The 20,096-nt window shown below is 48.1% G+C and overlaps 1 protein-coding gene and 1 long non-coding RNA gene across 3 annotated transcripts in view; both read right to left on the bottom strand.

Annotated features, from left to right (window-relative positions):
- Positions 1–20,096, bottom strand: part of LOC132539866 (uncharacterized) — a 490,646-nt gene that overhangs the window by 411,670 nt on the left and 58,880 nt on the right. The window lies entirely within an intron of this gene.
- LOC103124586 (maestro heat-like repeat family member 5) overlaps positions 1–20,096 on the bottom strand; it is a 75,290-nt gene that overhangs the window by 40,539 nt on the left and 14,655 nt on the right. For both annotated transcript variants that reach the window (XM_060195916.1, XM_060195917.1), the window contains exons 5-11: positions 13,433–13,592; positions 12,425–12,477; positions 5,550–5,657; positions 5,085–5,201; positions 4,235–4,354; positions 2,953–3,099; positions 1,543–1,665 (exon numbers count right to left, since the gene is read on the bottom strand). In XM_060195916.1, coding sequence (XP_060051899.1) covers positions 1,543–1,665; positions 2,953–3,099; positions 4,235–4,354; positions 5,085–5,201; positions 5,550–5,657; positions 12,425–12,477; positions 13,433–13,592 — 828 coding nt within the window. The remainder of the gene's footprint in view (positions 1–1,542; positions 1,666–2,952; positions 3,100–4,234; positions 4,355–5,084; positions 5,202–5,549; positions 5,658–12,424; positions 12,478–13,432; positions 13,593–20,096) is intronic.

Genomic DNA, 20,096 nt, shown 5'->3' with positions numbered 1-20,096 from the left:
CTCACCTCCCTGCATCCTAGCCCACTTCTGATACCAGGTGTTTTTTTTTTAATTTTGGTAATCTTAATTTATTTATTATTGGATAGAGACAGAGAGAAATTGAGAAGGCAGGAGGAGATAGGGAAAGAGTCAGAGAGACACCCATAAGCTTCACTGCTTATGAAGCTTTCTCCCTGCAGGTGGAGACCAAGGGTTTGAACCTGGCTCCTTACACACTGTAATGTGAGCCCTTAACCAGGTATGCCACTGCCTGGCCCTTGACACCAGGTGTTCCCTATGACCCCACAGGTTTAGAGCTCTAGCTTCATGTCCATCTGGGAGGGGCACTGTGACCTGAGTAATACTGAGCGTAGATTTAAGAATTGGGAAGGTCCTATTCTGGTTACCCTTGTGCTAGCTTCATGACTTTGGGAAACTCTGAGAAAAAGTTTTTTTTTTTTTATAGAGATATTTTGGATCATTACTTATGTTTCACTGTTTACAGCAGACTTTGCTTGTTACCTTTTTAATTTTATTATTTTTTTATTATTGTTATTTTTGGATAGAGACAGCCTGAACTCAAGAAGGGAAGGAGAGACAGACAGGGAGAGAGAGACAGAGAGACACCCACAGCCCTGATTCACCATTTGTGAAGCTTCACCCCCATGCAGGTGGGGAGCGGGAGCTCGAACCCAGGTCCTTGCACATTGTAACATGTGTACTCAACCAGGTCGCTACCTCCCCACATTTTTTTTGAGATAGAAAGAGAAGAAACAGGAGGCTGGGTGGTAGCACACTGGGTTAAGCACACATAGTATAAAGTGCAAGGATACCCGTAAAGATCCTGGTTTGAACCCCCAGCTCCCCACCTCCGGGGGGATCACTTTGCAAGTGGTGAAGCAGGTCTGCAGGTGTCTTATCTTTCTCGCTCCCTCTCTATCTCCCCCTCCTCTCTTAATTTCTCTCTGTCTTATCCAATTAAAAATGGAAAAAATGGCCTCCGGGAGCAGTGGATTCCTAGTGCCAGCACTGAGCTCTAGTGATAACCCTGGAGGAGAGAGAGAGAGAGAGATAGAGAGAGAGAGAGAGGAAAAAGAAGGAGGAGGAGGAGGAGGAGGAAGAGAAAGAAATAGAGAAGGAAGAGAGGGAAAGACACATAACAGCAATGAAGCTTCTTTTACTGTGGCAGAGACTGGGTCATACCCGACACAGCAGGTGCACTACCCAGTGAGCTATTTAGCCAGTCTTTGCTCTGAGTTTGTTGCCATAACTGTTACAGTCATGTCATCCATGCATTTCCTCCACAACTCACAGGGCTCCCAGGGGGCCCAAAGTTCTAGCAACAGCTGCCTTGAACTAGGTCAGCATGGGTGATGTTGGCTTTGCAGGACCTCGGCCGTGGCTACGTGACCTGTGAGGTGCCTGTACCTGGGCAAATCAAGGCTGCTGTCTTTGAGTCGAGTGGGGGTGTGGGGCTGCATTCTGGGTGATAGTGCCAGGCTCATCCCCGAGGTGTCTCTCATGCACATGCCAGGGGAGCCCCGCCTTGGCTCCCGTACTCACTATCAGGCAGTCAAGCAGCTCGGGGATCTGTGAGAACTCGTAGCTGTGGGCACCCTCGTTGCGACTGATGGCACCCACGAGCATGAGGACTGCCGTGAGGAAGCTCTGCTTCAGGGTCTCATCCTGGCACAGGGGCAGGTCAGGGCACGTGGCAGGGGAACCGGTCAGGGGACCAGACCAAGGAGTAGAAAGGAGAGGTAGAGTGTGAGGGTCACAGTCACACCAGGGTGAGGCCACTCTCACATGATCTCTCCCTGGGATCTTAGAGATACAATGAGCCCATAAGACTTCTTTTAAAAACCATGAACATGTTCTCTGGATGTATGCTGGATCCTAATGTCTTTCCACGTCTATCCCAAAGGATGTGAGTACACTAATTCAAGGGGACATGTGCACCCCTATGTTCACAGCTGCATCATTCACAACAGCCAAAGAGTGGAAGCAGCCTACATGCCCATCAACCGATGACTGGCTAAAGCAGTTATGAGATATGTACTCTATGGGATGTGACTCTGTAATAAAAACAAGCAAGCAAGCAAGCAAACAAACAAAAGATGAGATTCTGTTGTTTGGGATAACCTGATGGAACTGGAGGTGATTACGCTTGGGAGGGAAAGGGGTGAGGATTGCCTTCCAGATGGTTTTGCTCACATGTGGAATATAGCTGAGTAAAGCAAACAAACTTGCAAAGAAAATGGTAATCCAACTGTCTCTCAGATTCTGAAAACTATGGTGGGGAACAGGGTAGAAGGAGGGAAAAGTACCTGGGACTTCTGTTGAGGGTGTGAAACAATACCCCTGGATTCGTAATATGTTTGCAAAAACACTGTTGAATCACTAACAAAAAAAGTCTCACTAAAGAGCTGTGAACATAGGGATGGTCCTAGAACATCAGGGGGTGATTGGAAAAAGCCCATCAATGAGGGTCAGCAAGCTAGCTCACTAGGGTAGTTCCCATTCAAGGTCAGCTCTCCCTGCACTGGAAGAAGCTTCAGTGTTGTGCTGTCTGTCTTTTCTATCTGAAAAAGTCAACCTGGAGTGGTGAAACCCGGATCAGCCAAAAGAAAGAAAGCCCAGTGATGTCCTGCTTTTCTCTGTGTGTGCCTCCCACTCCTCCTGCAGGTCATGGTATGTAGTAAACTCCCCCAGACTGCCCACTCCCTCCTTGTGCTGGCAGAATCAGGGGACTGCCCTCAGAGGGTGAGGGTGTGTGTGTGTGTGTGTGTGTGTGTGTGTGTGTGTGTGTGGTCACCTAGGGTCTGCACACACAACTGAGGAAGGAGACTAATCTGCTCTTCATGACTGTAGGGTGGGAGTGGAAGGTGGAAAGGTGGGGTGATCCCAGACCCTGGTAGGTCCCGGAATCCCTCCTTGTGCTGGCAGGGCCCAGTGCACCCTCTGGTGCCATACCCAGGAGCTGTAGTGGAAGTAGAAGATCATCCTTGATAGGATGTTGTCCACCCAGGGGAGGATTCGGGTCTTGGCCTTGGCTGCCATCTGGCCGTAGGCGAGGAGGATGGTGCTGCTGGCCCATTTCCATCGCACGTCCCCTGGTATCTGCAGGCAGGGCAGAGACAGACACAGAACGCCAGTCAGAGAAGTGGTGGGATGGGAGGCACCCCACCCAGGTGCTGGAGGCAGGGTGTTTTGGGGTGGGGGGGTTGGCAGGCCTCAGGAGAGCACTGGGAGTGGAGTTGGCTCTGGTGTGTTTGTGTATGTGTATGTGGAGGTGGTGGTGCTTACGGTTAGCCTTGGTGGTCACTTGGGGTGCACGGAGAGTATGTGGCTCTATCTCTAAGCCCCTCATCTTCCTCATCCTGTTCAACCATGGGGTATCCCCTTCCCCAGAGTCTAAGGCCCACCTCCTTCCCATGGCCCCTGCCTTGGGGCCAAAGGGGGGCCCTAGGAGGGTCATACCTCCCCCTAGACAGTCAGTGATGGGACAGCTGGGACCTGACTCCAGGTGAGACCAAGAGAATGGGGGTCTCTGGCCCTGGTCTTAGGTCTCAGATGTGGCACATGACCAAAGAGTCATTCATAAAACCCAGCCACAGGGGAGTCAGGTGGTAGCACAGCGGGTTAAGTGCAGGTGGCACAAAGTGCAAGGGCCGGTGTAAGGATCCCCGTTCAAGTCCCTGACTCGCTCCCACCTGCAGGGGAGTCGCTCCACAAGTGGTGAAGCAGGTCTGCAGGTGTCTATCTTTCTCTTCCCCTGTCTTCCCCTCCTCTCTCCATTTCTCTCTGTCCTATCCAACAAAGACAACATCAACAATGGCAATAACTACAACAACAATAAAAAACAAGGGCAACAAAAGGGAAAATAAACAAATATAAAAAATAACTACAACAATAAAAACAAGGGCAACAAAAGGGAATAAATACATACATATTTAAAATTAAATAACAACAACAAACAAAACCCAGCCACATCCACACTGCAGATGTCACGCAGTGGGCCAGTGCCTCTCAGTGCCAGTGTCTTCAGCCCTCATAATGGGGGTTGGAGGGTAGGATTATGACTCAAGGGAGGAAACTGAGGAACAGGGGTATGAGGTGGGACTGGAGGTCTGGGTGTGCGGTTCAGAGCCTGTGTTGTCTGTGAATCCTGACTTGGAGGACCCAGCACTCATGGAAGGTGGGGTCTGGAGGCTGTGGTCCCTTGCTGAGTCCCTGACAATCTCCCAGTCAATACCTTTGGGGAGTAGCTGTGGAGGCTCCACTTGATGGGCTTGCTCCGGCCAAACTGGTCCAGGACGGCCCAGACGTGGTCCAGATGGCAGGCTGCAGCCAGCCCCATGGTGAGAGCTATGCCCTATGGGAGGGACAAGAAGATCAGACCTGGCTCCTCACCTGTGGAAGCTGAGGCCCAGGACGGTAGAGGGCTCATCTGAGCTGACAGGCACTTACTTCCCTCCCACCCTGACTCCATAGGGTCTGTAGCTCTGCACTCAACCCCAGCTGCTCCTCTGGGGGCAGGAGGGAGAGATGACTGCCTGGAGGCACATAACCCCCACCCACCCCCAACACCAGCTCAAAGCAGATCTATGTAGAGGCAGAGATGAGGGTGCAGGAAACAGCTGTGGATTCAAGGAAGAAGACCAGGATATGGGAAAGGGAGGGGACCCTGTGATGTCTCAAGGTCAGAGTGTGTGTAGGGTCAGGGTCAGAGTGTGAGCAGGGTCAGGGGTCAGAGTGTGAGCAGGGTCAGGGGTCAGAGTGTGAGCAGGGTCAGCGGTTAGAGTATGAGCAGGGTTAGGGGGTCAGAGCATGAGCAGGGTGAGGGGTCAGAGTGTGAGCAGGGTCAGGGGTCAGAGTGTGAGCAGGGTCAGCGGTTAGAGTATGAGCAGGGTTAGGGGTCAGAGTGTGAGCAGGGTTAGGGGTCAGAGTGTGAGCAGGGTGAGGGGTCAGAGTGTGAGCAAGGTCAGGGGGCAGAATATGAGCAAGGTCAGGGGTCAGTGTGTGAACAGGTCAGGGTCAGGGTCAAGTGTGAGCAGGCACCTTGGTCTATCAGTGCCTGGTCTCCTGGGAGCTGTTTTCCTCACCTCCCTCTGTCTGGCCCACTGGTGGGATGTCTCTAAGAGGGTCTTCAAGTGTGTTCGGACCGTAGTGCTGCTCTTCTCTGCTTGAAGCATCAACCCATAGAAGATGAACAGGAAGGCCTGTGGATGGTGGTGGGGAGGTCAGCTTCCTGTCTGAGTCGACCGTTTCTGTCCATTCTCATTTCCCAGATGGTCTGCTGTCCCCATTCTCCTAGACTGCCCTCTTTTGGGGCCCCAAAGGCCCCCCTGATGTTTGAGCTTCCTGGGCGTGGCTTGAAGTCATGCTCCCAGACCCCAGCCCTCTGTTTCCGTCAGTGACCCCACCCCACCCCCAGTTTCTCACTAAGGGCCCCAGGTTTGGTGTTGGTGTTGCTGACAGCTTCTGGTGGTGGGTCAGGGGGCTGCTTGGTGTGTGTTCTTTTGGGGTGTCTTTCTAAGCCAGCCCAGGGGGAGGCAGGGCATGCCTACCTTCTCTGGGGACTGTTCCTGGTGTGTCCGGTTGGGCTTGGTGAGCATACACAGCAGTTCCTTGGACCACTCCTTCTCATTCAGGAAATGAGTTGACTTGCAGACCATCTGTTAACAGAAGGAAGGACATGGAACAAGGTGTTTCCTCTCCCTCAAGGCTGAGGTCCATGCCTGCTCTGCCCATTATGGCCAATAGGAACCTGTTTCCACTGTCCTGGTGTCACTGTTCCACCTGTGGCCTCTGGCCCTACCCCAGGGACAAAGAAGTTTAATCTCCAAGACCCCCTTCCCTGAAAATCAAGGGGAGGCTGGAAAGAGAAAGCATGACTATGCCTCCCTCCACCCCCTGGCTAGGGGTTCAGACATCAGGAACTCCGGGCGCCTGGGCAAAAGGTGGTCCACACTGTGGGTGTCAAGAGAGCTGTTTGTACTCCATCTAGAACAGTGTCTGCAGGTATCGAGTGCGTGTGTGTGTGTGTTGCAAGGACCTTGTGCAAGGGCCGTAACACTGCTATGTCACCTTCCAGGTCAATTTTCTCAATTTTTTTTTTAATCTGAGGGGAGAGTGAGAGAGATAGAGAGGGAAACACACACACACACACACACACACACACACACACACACACACACACACACACACATCACTGTTCCACCATTCATGGAACTCCCCTGGTACCATGCACAGTGCTCCTACATGGTATTGGGGATCAAACCCAGGGCCATGTGTACCACAAGGCATGCACTCTACTTAGTATTTTATCTCCCACTCATTTTTTTTTGAATGAATGAATGAGAGGTGAAATAAATCTTTCAAAAATAAAGTCCTAAGGGTTCTGTCTGATGCCACATGTTTTTATGATGATGATCACAGGACTGCCCCATATCTGGCATTCCCAGTGTCCACAGTTCAATTACTTCAAGGTTCTTAGAAAGGGTGGACACACCTCTTATAAATACAATCCTAAACACAAACACCTTAAAAGAAAAAAAAATAGTAGTGAATCTGGTTGAGCACACACTACAGTGCTCCAGGACCTGGGTTCAAGCCCTCTGTCCCCACCTGCAGGAGGGGTTTGAATGACTAGTGGTGAAACAATGCTGTAATTGTCTCTCTCTTTTTAAATATATATAAATAGATTTTATCATTTTCATTAACTTTATTCATTGAATAGAGACAGAAATCAAGAGGGAAGGGAGAGATAAGAGAGAGAGACAGAAAGACACTTGCAGTTCTGCTTCACCACTCACAAAGCTTTTCCCTTGCAAGTGGGGACTGGGGGCTTGAACCTGGGTCCTTGTGCTCTGTAACATACACACTCAACCAGGTGCACCACCACCCAGCCCCTTCTCTTATTTCCCTCTTAGTTTCTCTGTCCTATCAAATAATAACAAAAATAACATTTTAAGAAGTCCATTTAGCAAAATCTGTTACCTTGATAGAAAAAAATTTTTTTTGCCCCACTTACTGTCAAATCCTTCGAGATAAACAACTTATTTAGTGAACCACACATGATACAGATACTAATTATAGTCTAGTCATTTTTCTTTTCTTTTCCCTTCCTCCCTCCGCCCTCCATTCCTTCCTTCCTCCATAGCTTTTTTTTTTTTTAAAAATTAAAAACTAGTTAGTTGTCTTTTTTTTTTTTTACCAGAGCCCTGCTCAGATCTGGCTTATGGTGGTTGGTGTAAACTGCTGAATCTGGGCCTAGGAGCCTCTGGCATGAGAACGACAATGTGTTTGCATAACCATTATGCATCTCCCTCCACTTAGACTCAATCTTTAAGGGCATAGTCCCTTAATTTCTAGTCCTTAGAGACTGATTCTGTAGTTAGTATCTGTACTATTTGTGTGTGGATCTGTGTGTGTGTGTGTGTGTGTGCGCGCGCTTGCGCACGCACACACATGCGGGGGGGGGGGGTGAGTTTGACCTATCAGTTAAAATTCAAGACTTGCCTACATTTCCTCAAGTGAGTTCATTTGTAGGAACAAATCCTACGGAAGCAATACATAGCTATGCCTGCCTTTGAGAGCAGCCTTGATGGACTCATGTTGCACTTAGAGCGCCCCCTGTAGGATGGGGAGGTTTGCGCCTTCTGAAGATAAATTTTCTCCCCAAACTTCAGCACAATTTAGAGGAGCCTTTCAGTCAGTAAACACACTCTTATTGTTCTTTTTGCAAGATCCTGGGGGTGGGGAGGGTAAAGGCAGAACCACTGTTTTTTTTTTTATATATTTATTTATTTCCTTTTGTTGCCCTTGTTTTATTGTTGTAGTTATTGTTATTGATGTCATTGTTGTTGGCTAGGACAGAGAGAAATGGAGATAGGAGGGGAAAGACAGTGAGGGGAAGAGAAAGACAGACATCTGCAGACCTGCTTCACCGCCTGCAGGTGGGGAGCCGGGGGCTCGAACCAGAATCCTTACGCTGGTCCTTGCAGCTTTGCGCCATGTGTGTTTAACCCGCTGCTGCCGCCAGGCTCCCAGAACCACTGTTTCTTACCCATACATGTATAGGCAAACACTGACCCAAACAGACCCAGTTAATATTCAGCTTACTCCTGTGTTGTGCGTAGTGCTCCATTATGGTGCCAGGGACTTGAACCCCGGTTTTTGTGTGTGGCAAAGTGTGTGGTCTACTGGGTGAGCTCTCTCCTGGCCCCAGATAATAATATCTGATTTTGCATTTGGTCCAGACCTTGCTACAGGTGTTCACAGACTATATAACGAATATGACACATTACTTAAAAGAATCTGAAAATTCTAAATTTCGAAACATAGCTGTTTACAAAGTTTAAACTTTTCAATGTATTTTGGGGTATGTTTACGAACAGTGAAAGGTACAGATCTTTACTGTCCAGTGCCATGAATTTTGACAACTATATAGAGCTACATAATTCCGACCATCTGGAAAACTCTCTTGTGTTCTATCCTAAGTAATCTCCATCACTACACAAATGGTTTTGATGTATTGCTAAGAGATCAGTTTTGTTATTTCTAAAATTCCCTACGATTGGACTTTTGCCTGCTGTATTTGAGTCTCAGAGTCATCTGTGTTATTATATTTATCAAATTCAACTTTTTCTTCCCACCGCCAGGGTTATCACTGGGGAGTGACTGGCAGGATTCCTCCATTCCTGGTAGATTTTTTTTTTTCTTTTGATAGATGGTGAGAGACAGAGAGGGAGAGAAAGAAGGAGAGACAACACAGCACAGTTCTACCACCAGGCAGGTGCTCCTGTGTGGTGGCTGGGTCTCTCTGCAAGGCAAAGTGAGCACTCTAGTGGGTGAGCCAACTGCTGGTGCTCAGAATTCTAGCTAAAAATATTTTTATTGTCAGAAACAGAAGGATGAATATGGTATGACCTCACTCTCAGGTGGAGTTGAAAAACAAGATCAGAAGAGAAAACACAAGTAGAATCTGAACTGGAACTGCCATACTGCACCAAAGTAAAAGACTCTGGGGTGGGTTGGGGGAAGAATATAGGTTTAAAAAGGATGACAGAGGACCTAGTGGGGGTTGTATTGTTATGTGGAAAACTGAGAAATGTTATGCATGTACAAAGCATTGTATTTACTGTCGAATGTAAAACATTAATTCCCCAATAAAGAAATTAAAAAAAATTATTTAGTGTGGGGGTAGATAGCATAATGGTTATACAAAGAGACTTTCATGCTTGAGGCTCTAAAGTCCCAGGTTAAGTCCCCTGCACCACCATAAGCCAGAGCTGATCAGTACCTTGGTAAAAAAAAAATATATGTATAAAATATAAAAATAATGTATATTTATATATAAATGATATATGTATATATACGTTATTGGATAGAAACAGAGAAATTGAGAGGGGAGGAAAAGATAGAGAGGGAAAGAGACTGAGAGACACCTGCAGGTGGGGACAGGGGCTTGAACCTAGGACCTTGTGCACTATAATGTGTGCGCTTAACCAGGTGCGCCACAGCCTGACCCCCAGAATTCTGATTTCATTTCTTCAGCTTTGGTTAACTTGCTATCCTTTCTCTAACTCTCAGGTGGCTGCTGACATGACTAGTTATGGATCTCCCGAGGGTTCTCTCTTGTGCCAGGCACAAGTTGTTCCCTGTCTGAGACTATTGTGGATAGAGCTGCTCTGTACCTGCTTGTGTGTCTAAGCTGACGTCTCTGGGGAAAGCAGCTGAAAGTGAAATCGCTGAGCATTTTGTGAAACTGATAAGGAAATGTCAGTTTTCCAAAGAGGCTGGGCCATTCAAGCGGCTCCCCAGCAGTCACGAGGTCCCGGCCTCCCCACACCCAGGCTGACATTTAGCTGTGCTCTTCTCTGCGGGTGGGAGTTCACTGGGCTTACACTGAGGCCTCTCTGAGCATCTAAACATTGACTGTTGCTTCTTTGCATATGGGTCATTCATGTCTTTCCTTTTCCTTCAAGGGATTGTTATTTTTGCCACTAGGGTTGTCACTAGGGCTGCATACTGGCATGATTCCACTGCTGTAGGTGGTCACAGAGAGAGACAGCACAGCATTGCTCCACATGATGCTTCCCTTTTGTGCAGTGTTCCCATGTGGTGGCTGGGGGTTTGAAATTTACTGCTTGCACACAGTAAAGAGAGAGAATGGGAAGGCTATCAGGGGAGGGGATGGGATATGGAGATCGGGTTATGGGAATTGTGAGGAATTGTACCCCTCTTATTCTATGGTTTGGTTAATGTCTCCTTTCTTAAATAATAATAAAAAAAGAATCATCTGTGTGAGCCGCCTGGCCAACTCTTTCCTTATTATCATTATTATTATTATTTAATCTTATATTTTTATTGCCATCAGGGTTATTGTGGGACTTGATGCCTGCAGGAGGAATTCACTGCTCCTGGCTACCATTTCTCCTTCTATTCCATTTTTTTATTTTTAGATTTTAATTCTTAAACACACACACACACACACACACACACACACACACACACACACACACACACACACACACGGAGAGAGAGAGAGAGAGAGGTAGACATCAAACCACCACTTCATCATCCATGGAATCCTTTTGCTGCTGTGTATGATGCTTCTATGTGGTACCAGGGCTTAAGCCCAGGGCTTTGTGAGTAGTAAAGTGTGTACTTTATATGCTGAGCTATCTCCAAGCCCCAAAGTAGTCCATAGTTTTTATTTGGTTGTGTTGTATCATGGAACCTACATCGTTGTATTGCATTGTATTGTGGAGGTTAACATTTTATTAATCTTTCTGAATAATCTACTTTGGTTTTTATTTATCATTTACATTTTCCAATTAATCCCTCATCCCTTTAATTTTTTCCTTAAGTTTTCCTGTAGTTTTTATGATTTCTTCCCTTTTCTCCCACCTTTGTGCTTAATCTGTGTTTGTCCACAGCTTCTTCAAATGGAGATTCAGATAGTAGGTTTTACACATCCTTCTTTTCTAAGACAAACATTAACACCACAAATGTCCTTTGAAGCGTTTTTTTGTCTTCCTACAAAATTTCCATATGTTGTATTTTCATTATCATTCAGTTCAGAATATTTTCTGATTTCCCCTCTGATTTCTTCTTTCACCCATATGGGTTATTTAGAACTGTGTTGCCTAATTTCCGATACATGGCATTTTTCCAGATCTATTTTTGATATTGATTTCTAATTTATGTCCTGTTCAGATAATGTACTGTTTGACTTCAGTCCTTTTAAATTTATTGAAACCTGATGTATGGTCCAGCAAATGATCTGTCTTGGAGAATGTCCTCTTTGTGTTTGAAAGGAATGTCAATTAGATCAATTCGGTTAATTATGTTGTTCAAGTTTTGTATATCCTTAGTGATTTTCTGTCTCATTTTGCTATTATTTCCTGTGCTGCTGCTCTGCTGGTCTTATACTAGATGCCCTTTAGTGACTAGTCTGTGTCCCTTCTGCTGCTTTCTCTTCTTTCTTTTTCCCTTTATTTCTTTATTCCCTCTTTCATTTGATATAACAGGGAGAAATTGAGAAGGGGAGAGGTAGATAGATAGATAGATAGATGGGGGGGAGAGAGAAAGAGAAAGGGAGACACCGTGAGCACTGCTTCACTGCTTGTGAAGCTCCCCCCCTGCAAGTGGGGATAGGGGGCTTGAACCCAGGTCCCTGCACATTGTTAGGTGTGTGCTCAACTGGGTGTGCTATGACCCAGCTCAGCTCCCTTCTGCTTCTATAGGCTGCCAATAACCTCCATTTCGTGGAGTTTTCTCTGTGTTGGGCACTGTGCCAACTGCTTCATATGGACGTTTTCCTATAATCTTCAAAACCAACATTTGAGCTGCTTTCATCCTCATGTGACAGATGAGGGACGGAAGCACAGACCCAGCAGGTCACTCCAAAGCATAGGGCTGTGACTGGTTAAATCTGAATTGGAACCCAGCTCTACCAGGCCTCTTCTCCTAGGAAACCTCTCATTTGGGTGTGTAGCCAGAGGTGGCCCCGGATGTCTTGAGCCCTCTCCCCGCATGGCTGTCCTCCCACCCATCCAACCTTCTCTTCTCTTGTCCTGAGTCCCGGTTCTGATTCCTTCACCCTTCTTGGCTCCTCATGTTGGGCCCAGTCAGTTCCCAGACGGGTGTGAAGGGACTTGCACGTGGCAGATACTAGCTCTCTGGAGGTGTCTAGAGACCAAGGTTCGAGACCCAATGTCCCTATGGGATCCTCTCCCCAGACGGTAGTCAAGTTCCCTAGCTTCCCCAAACCTATCTGTTTATTTGTAAAATGGGGAATCCCTTCCCCCCTTTCTTCCCTCCCATCCCCTCATGCCACTGCCCAAGACTCAGCAGGTACCTACCTGTTCACCATGGTTTGCTGTTCCCCCCATGACTCCCCTCATTGGTCTAGGTGACCAGGCTGTCTCCCTACCTGGGCCACTTTCTCCTCCCAGCACTTCTTGGCTTCCTTGTTGAGAATTTTCTCTGTGGAGGAAGGGGAGGAGTTGTCACTGGCTTCCAGGCCTCAGTTCTAGGTAGGCAGGGCTGGACCACGGGGCCCCGTCTCCCTGCCCCTGGACTCCACTCTTGCTTGTCTCTGCTGTGTGTGGGAAGAGTGAGCTCAGAAGAGGCTGGGGGCTGGGCTGGCCTTGTGGCCTTGTTGCCTTTGCTGTGTAGCCTCTGGTGGGTAGGTCAGCAGTGGTCAAAGAATCATCCTTCTAGCCTGGCTCCTTGGGCCCTCTCTGGGATGGGAAAAGGGGGGACCGAGATAGAGAGAGGATGGGGTGGGATGAGGAAGTGCTTGTTGAGAAGGGAAACCTTGGGAGGGACTCTGGAAATCCAGCCTCAGAGTGGGGAGGGCTGCTTTCGGGGTAATTCTGGGGGCAGGGGTGGGGGCAGGGCTATGAATTCACTCTGGGAACAGAGGGACTGCCACCCAGCCTGGCATTCTGGGACAGGGCGTGCACAGTCAAGACAAGCTGGGACCTCTTTCCTCCAAGCCTTTTGGATACAAACTTTGAGACGTCTCTGAGACGTCTTTCCAGGCCAGACTATCTTACAGAGAGCAGTTGTGGCCACATCTGCTCCTCTCATGGCCTCCAGCCCCCCTCACACTCAGCCAACTGACCTCCCCAGATAAAAACAAACAAACAAACAAAAAAAAAAACTTTAAGACCTGTACACCATTCCCTTTTCAAACTCCTCTTCAAACTCTTCCAGGCTTGGCAGCTTCCTCCAAGAAGCCCTCCTGGCTGCTCAGTGAGGTGGCCCAGAACCTCCCCAGTTGGGTAGCATCGACAGTGCTCAGAGTGATGGATGAGTGACTCAAGGGGTGTTGGCTTCCCCTCACCCCCCACAAGACTGAGTCCTGACACTGGGCTTGGGCTCAGACAGGGTTCCCAGAGTGCTTCTGAGCTGAGATCGCAGGGGAAGCACCTACCGTTAGAGGTCAAGACACCCATGACATAGATGAAGCTGCGGTGTGGAAAGACACCTCCCAGGAGTTTAATCTCCAACTGCTGTGCCACCACCTGCCACGAATGTCTGCAGATGGCTACCAGCACGTTGCTAGCCGCATCCTGGTAGGCTTCCTCCAGTTCCTGGGCATGGGGGACAAAAACAGACCTTTGCATGTCATGCCTGTGGACTGACTCAGGGCTGGGCAGCTCTTGTCAGCTCATTTCCTAGACAGAAAATGCAGGCTAAGGAAGCCTAGCATACACAGCAGGCAGAAGGAGAGCAGCTGGCCCAAGCCCAAGCTTGGCACTCAGTGAGCCTCTCAGCCTGCCTGCTGTCAGGGTCCTGGAAACCCATGGCTGTTCTTTCTGCTTCTGGGCCTCTGCCTTTGTTGCAGTCAGCAGGCCGGTGGCCCCCGCTGACCCCTGCCACCCACATCCAAGTGCAGCTTTATTTTTTATTTGTTTATCTATTTTTGCCTGCTAGGGTCATGAGCCTGCATGATTCTACTGCTCCCAGTGGGCTTTATTTTCTTCTCTTTTTTCCCTTTCAACTCCAGACAAGAGAGACACAGAGAAGGATAAGAAGGTAAAGAGACAGATAGATGGGATGATAAGCAGGTCATAGCACTGCTCCACTATTCATGAACTCTCTTCTGGGGTCACATATAATGGTTCCACTTGGTGCTGGGGCTTTCACCTGTGTCTTTGCACAAGCTACAGGGTACGCTGTCTCCTGGACCCCAGTTAATTTTAAGAAGATTTTTATTTATAAAATGGAAATATTGACAGGACTACAGGATAAGAGGGATGCATTTTCACACAATGCCTAACCCCCAGAGCTCCATATCCCATCCCCTCCCTTGATAGTTTCCCTATTCTTTATCCCTCTGGGAGGATGGCCCAGAATCATTGTGGGGTGAGAAGGTGGAAGGTCTGGCTTCTGTAATTGCTTCCCTGCTGAACATGTTAATTTCCTATGCTTTCTCTCTTTCTCCTTTCCTCCCTTCCTCCCTCTCTCCCTTCTTCTTTCTTTCTCTTTCTCTCAGTCTCTTTCTTTCATTATTTCTTTTGTCACTGGGCTTCATTATTCTGGGCCATCTCTCTTTCTAGAGAGAGGGGGAAAAAGATAACATTGCAACTCAGCTTTCCCAAGTGCCCTCCACCATTCTTTCTTTAAAAAAATTGGGGAGTCTGGGGGTGGTACACCCAGTTAAGCACAGGTAGTTCTTAAAGCAAGGACCCACATAAGAATTTAGGTTCGAAGCCCTAGCTCCCATCCTGCAGGGGGGTCACTTCACAAACTGCAAAGCAGGTCTGCAGGTGTCTATCTTTCTCCCTCTATAACTCCCCCTCCCCTCTCAATTTCTCTCTATTTTATAAAAAATAAAGGGGGAGGGGGAATTGCTGAAGGGAGCGGTGGATTCATGGATTCATAGTGCCTGCCCAGGGCCCCAGCAATAACCTTGGAGGGAAAAAAAAATTTCATTTTGAATGAGAGTGGCACAGAGGGAAATATATATATGGAGAGAGAGAGAGAGAGAGAGAGAGAGAGAGAGAGAGAGAGAGAGAGGCTGGAGTACTGCTCAGCTTGGGACCTCAGAGCCTCAGGAATGACAGTCTTTTGCATAATCACCATGCTGTCTCTCAGGTCTCTTCCCTCCTCCTCCTCCTCCTCTTCCTTCTCTTTCCCCTTTCTCCTCCTTTTTAGGTAGAGAGAGAGAGAGAGAGAGAGAGAGAGAGAGAGAGAGAGAGAGAGAGGAGGAGGGGAGAGGAGAGAAGAGAGAGAGACAAGACAGCACTGCTTGACTTCTCTTGAAACTTCCCCTCTGCAGGCACTCCACTCCCGTATGGTGCCCTGGGGCTCAGACCTGGGCCCTTGTGCATCATTACCACTGCTCTATTAGGTGAGCCATTTGCTAGTCTCTCAGGCAATTCTGGGACTTCCGGGTGAGGGAGGTACTAAGGCCAGGAATCTGCTTTCCATTTGCTGCCATCTGAAAGTGAGATGATCCAGGTCCGCCCCCACCCCCCAGGGTCTCCCCCCTTTTCTCACTCCCTGAGGTCCCATCTGCAGTCTCACCCTCTCTGGTGGTTTCAGTCACCCACAGTCAACTGGGCTCAAAATATTAGCTGTGATAAAATATTCTGAGAGAGTGCTCATATGCATAGAACTTTTGCTTACAGTCTGTTGTTATGACTGTTCTATTTTATTACTGTGAGTCTCTTACTAAACTAACTTATAAATGAAACTGTATCCTAGATATGCATATCTAGGAAATAGGACCGTATATCTAGGGGTTGGAGCTGTTCATACTCTCAGGCACCCACTGATGGCACCTTGAAATGTATGCCTCTGGGTAAGAGGTGGGGGTGAATAAATGCTCTATGACTGGACCTTCTTGTTGAGATGGTGTGTCCAGGGGCCAGGCAGGTGGATCAGCTGGTAGAGCACATGCCCTGCACACAGGAGGCCCTGGGCTCAGTCCCTGCCACTGTACACAAAGAGGATGGATCAAATCTAATCTTTATTCTTTTTTTTTTTTTTTTTTTTTTCTTCAGGGTTATCACCGGGGCTTGGTGCCTGCACTATGAATCCACTGCTCTTGAAGGTCACTTTTCCCATTTTTGTTGCCTTTGTTGTCACCCTTGTTGCTATTGTCATTTCTGTTGTTGCTGTTGGATAGGACAGAGAGAAATCGAGAGAGGAGGGAAGAGAGAGGGGGGGAGAGAAAGACAGATACCTACAGACCTGCTTCACTGCTTGTGAAATGACCCCCCTGCAGGCAGGGAGTGGGGGGTGGCAAACTGGGATCCTTAAGCAGGTCCCTGCGCTTTGCACCATGTGTGCTTAACCCCCTGCACAGCTGCCCGACCCCCTGATGTTTATTCTTGGGCAAAAATCCCTTCACTGAAACTACATTAAGGCAAAATTTCAAAAGAGGATGACCATAACCACATAATAGAAACTGGGAGGTAGAGGGGTGAGACCAAACTTACCTACTGAGGGCGAGGCCGGCTGTGGGGAGCTGCGCCTCAGCACTGTTGAGGCTGTTCCATCCTCCCACCCAATAGAATAGGTTTCAGTTCAGATAGAGAGCTGCCAGGGCTGTGCTAGCTGAAGCCTTTCCTGGGGGTGACAGGCTGGGAAGAGACACCTTCCCTTTCTACATACCGGGAGGGTCCAGCAACATCTCTCCAGAAATGATGGTCCTAGGAGACCAGGTTTGGGAACTTACAGGATAGTCCCTTGAAGACTGGGCACCAGAAAAGGTTATTCTCTGGGAAATATGCATGATCCAGGATATAGAGACGGGGAATCACTGGGCCCAGACCGTCAAGTCCTACCATCCCACAGTGTGTTCCAAGCTTCACATCAACTCCTCACCACCTGCAGACAAGCTTGATGGGGAGAACCTGGGTCTGGGCTCAGGACTCAAACCCACAAGCTGAGAAAACCCAGAGAAGAGCAACTTGGAGGAGAGAAAGAGAGGGCAAACAGAGATAGGAATTCTTCAGGTAAGAAGTCCTGACCACTCCTTGAGACGAAAGACCCATGTCCACAGTTGTCACAAGTAGGAGGATGCGAGGGCAAAGTCAAGACCTTCAGAAAGTCAAAGAGGCCAACGTTTAAAATCAGGGAAGCTCTTAGCAGCAAACATCCTCTGTTTCCTAAACACAGCCTTCCAAGAAGCTACAGAAGGATATGTCTTTAGTGCAGGAGAGTGGAAAGAGGAAGGTTGGGTTCTAGAAGTTGGAGTTACCAACAAAGATGGGCTGCAGGAGACTCCCTACTGGGCATTAGATGCAGAAGACATGACCCCAGGTCCCTTTTTAAATTTTTCTTTTTGGCATTGCTGGGATTTTATTACTATGGACTAATTTTTTTTTGTCAGATAGAAAGATATATATCCTGTTTTCCACTGCAAGTCAGGGTAGAATATATTGCCTTGTAACCCCATCGATGGTGAGAGAAGAGCCTGGCGTGCCAGATACCAGTGTCCCTCTCAAGATGGGGGTCCCTGGGTATCATGTAAGTGGGCCTCCATCTGTCTTTTTATTGAGTATGTGCACATACAGCTATGTTAGTACAAACTTTTTGTTTGTTTTCTGCCTCCAGGGTTATTGCTGGGGCTTGGTGCCTGCACTATGAATCCACTGCTCTTGGAGACCATTTTTCCCATTTTGTTGCCCTTGTTGTTGCACTTTTTGTAGTTGCTATTGTTGTCATAGCTGTTGTCATTGGAAAGGACAGAGAGAAATCAAGAGAAGAGGGGAAGACAGAGAAGGAGAGAGAAAGATAAATACCTGAAGACCTGCTTCACTGCTTGTGAAGCGACCCCCCTGCAGGTGCAGAGTGAGGGCTTGAACCAGGATCCTTACTCCGGCCCTTGGCGCTTTGCATCATGTGTGCTTAACCCACTGTGCTACCACCCAGCTCCCAGTACAGACTTATAAAGATAGTATGAGAACATGTGAATAATCTCTTCTAGTATGTAAACCACTCAATAGTAGACTTGTTATCTCCAGTTTTGGTGAATACGTCAGATCCTTTGTTTGATCTGCAGTGCCTGATCTTACCCCAAGGTAAGTAGTTCTGGGGTATCAGATAAGGCTTCTTTTGTCTGCGGGGCCTTTTGACCCATTATCTCTGTTTACTCTGACATTGGCCAAATATCCCTGGAGACTGAGAGACAGGAATAGTAAGAGAAGACAAGTAATTCCTGACATGAATGATTCCAATACAAAGCTCTTAATAATTAGAGGCATATGTCCCATATCCATAAGTAACAGATACTATGAATTACGGGGCTCTCCAGAGAGCTCACAACTCTGAAGCTTCATCCGGTGCCGTAGAAGACCCTATACTTGATTTACCAGGGACTCAGACCTGGGTCAAGTGCATGGCCAAGCAGACAGCTAAACTGTCTTGCCAACCATATGCTCCTAGCTCTGGATGTGGGTAGTGAATGATGTGCATGCACTCCCTGTGGGTCAGTGGGTCCTGTACCAACTCATGGCACCTGTAGAGATGCCCCACAGGAGAGCTGACTGACTGCTATGGAACCAAGATGAAGCAACAGGGTGATTGTGATCACACTGTGCTGCAGGTGAGGACAAATGGGGTGACAGAGGCAAGAAATGGTTGAAACCAGAATAAACCACAGAACAACTTCCTGGTAGCCATGAAGCTCACGATACATTCATTATAATGCATCAGCTTGGTTGAAGTGACACTGGCCTATGATGTGACTGCTTACAGATGCCATAGTGACCCCTCAGACATGCTCGATACATTAGGCTTCTTAGAAGCCCCTACTCCCCACTTTGCAACAGCACGAATGGTCCTCCCCTTGGTAAAACTGAACTTGTATTATGGAGTGGTCCTCTCTTGGGGCGGCCAGGCTGTGTTCTCCCTCCATTGTCAGCTTCCTCTTTGGGACTGTCAGACTGCTTGGTTGCTTGGAACTGAATAAAGCTCCCTCTGCCACATTCACTTTTGGCATACAATTGCTTTCTTCCCTCTGATAATGCCAAGAACCCCATTTTAGGGCGTCTCCAGTGGCATGGAGTGGGGGTCTTGATAACAGCATCACTCAGAGGCAGAATGTGCCCTGCAACCCAGATCCCTAGATCCCTTGTACCCACAAGGCCCCCAGAATTGCCCTGTGATGTGTGTGTGTGTGTGTGTGTGTGTGTGTGTGTGTGTGTGTGTAGGGGGTCCTGGCCTGCCTTCAGGGAGGAATTGGTCTAGGCTCATGTGTTCCTCATCAGGATGCCTGCACCCCTCCCTACAGTGGTTTACTCACTCAGTTCTTTTGTTAACCACTTGCACAGTATCATGCCTCACTTACCTCACAGAGATGAGTTAAAGTTTAAACACTTTGAAAAGAGAAAAAATAGTGAATGCAGATTTCATTCTCTGTCTCTGATATCCCCACTTAGGTAGATCTATAGATGGATCTGGGGGAACAGGGAGTGTCTCCACCCACTGTGGCCAGGGCACATGTCCTACCCCCACACACACACCAAGATCTGACCCCTCCTCTGTACCTTGAGGGTTCTGGAACTCATTTGTGATTGATGTCATGCTTGTTCCTACTTTGTGCAGTGCAAGTCTTGGATACAAGGTGGGAGCCCTTAAGTGCGAGGGACTGGCTACCACTCCCTAACATGTTCATTAAGCAATCCACAATGGGGTTACCCTGGGAGAGCCCAGTGAAATAAAAGGCCCCCCAGTATAGAAGTTGGGGTCAGCTGAGGCTATGGGCTAGGGTAGGGCATACCCTGAACTTCAGCCTGCTGGGGTTTTTCCAGGTGTGTGTGTGGCTCAGGTTCAGAGCTGGCTAAGTCTCCAGCAGCAGGACTTGTGGGTGGGAGGTGGAAGCCCATGACAGCTGGATAGTGGGTGAGCAGTGGGAGTAGCGAGGGGATAAAGTAGAGTTCACCCTATGCAGGGATCTATGGGAGAAAGGTCTGTGAACTCCAGTGGGCACTTGACTTTCCACCTTTGGGCCGTGTGACCTTAGGCAAGCCATGAGCTGTTCTTCTTCACCTTTCTAGACCGTAACATAGGGTGACTATGGTTGTTGCTCGGAAGAGACAGGCAGGAAGGACATGAGAAAAAGGATAGATATTTCTTGGTAT

Source organism: Erinaceus europaeus, chromosome 8 (assembly GCF_950295315.1).
Source record: "Erinaceus europaeus chromosome 8, mEriEur2.1, whole genome shotgun sequence".
Classification (NCBI taxonomy): Eukaryota; Metazoa; Chordata; class Mammalia; order Eulipotyphla; family Erinaceidae; genus Erinaceus; species Erinaceus europaeus.
The sequence above is the reverse complement of the archived record's forward strand: the minus strand, read 5'-3'. Positions and strand labels throughout refer to the sequence as shown.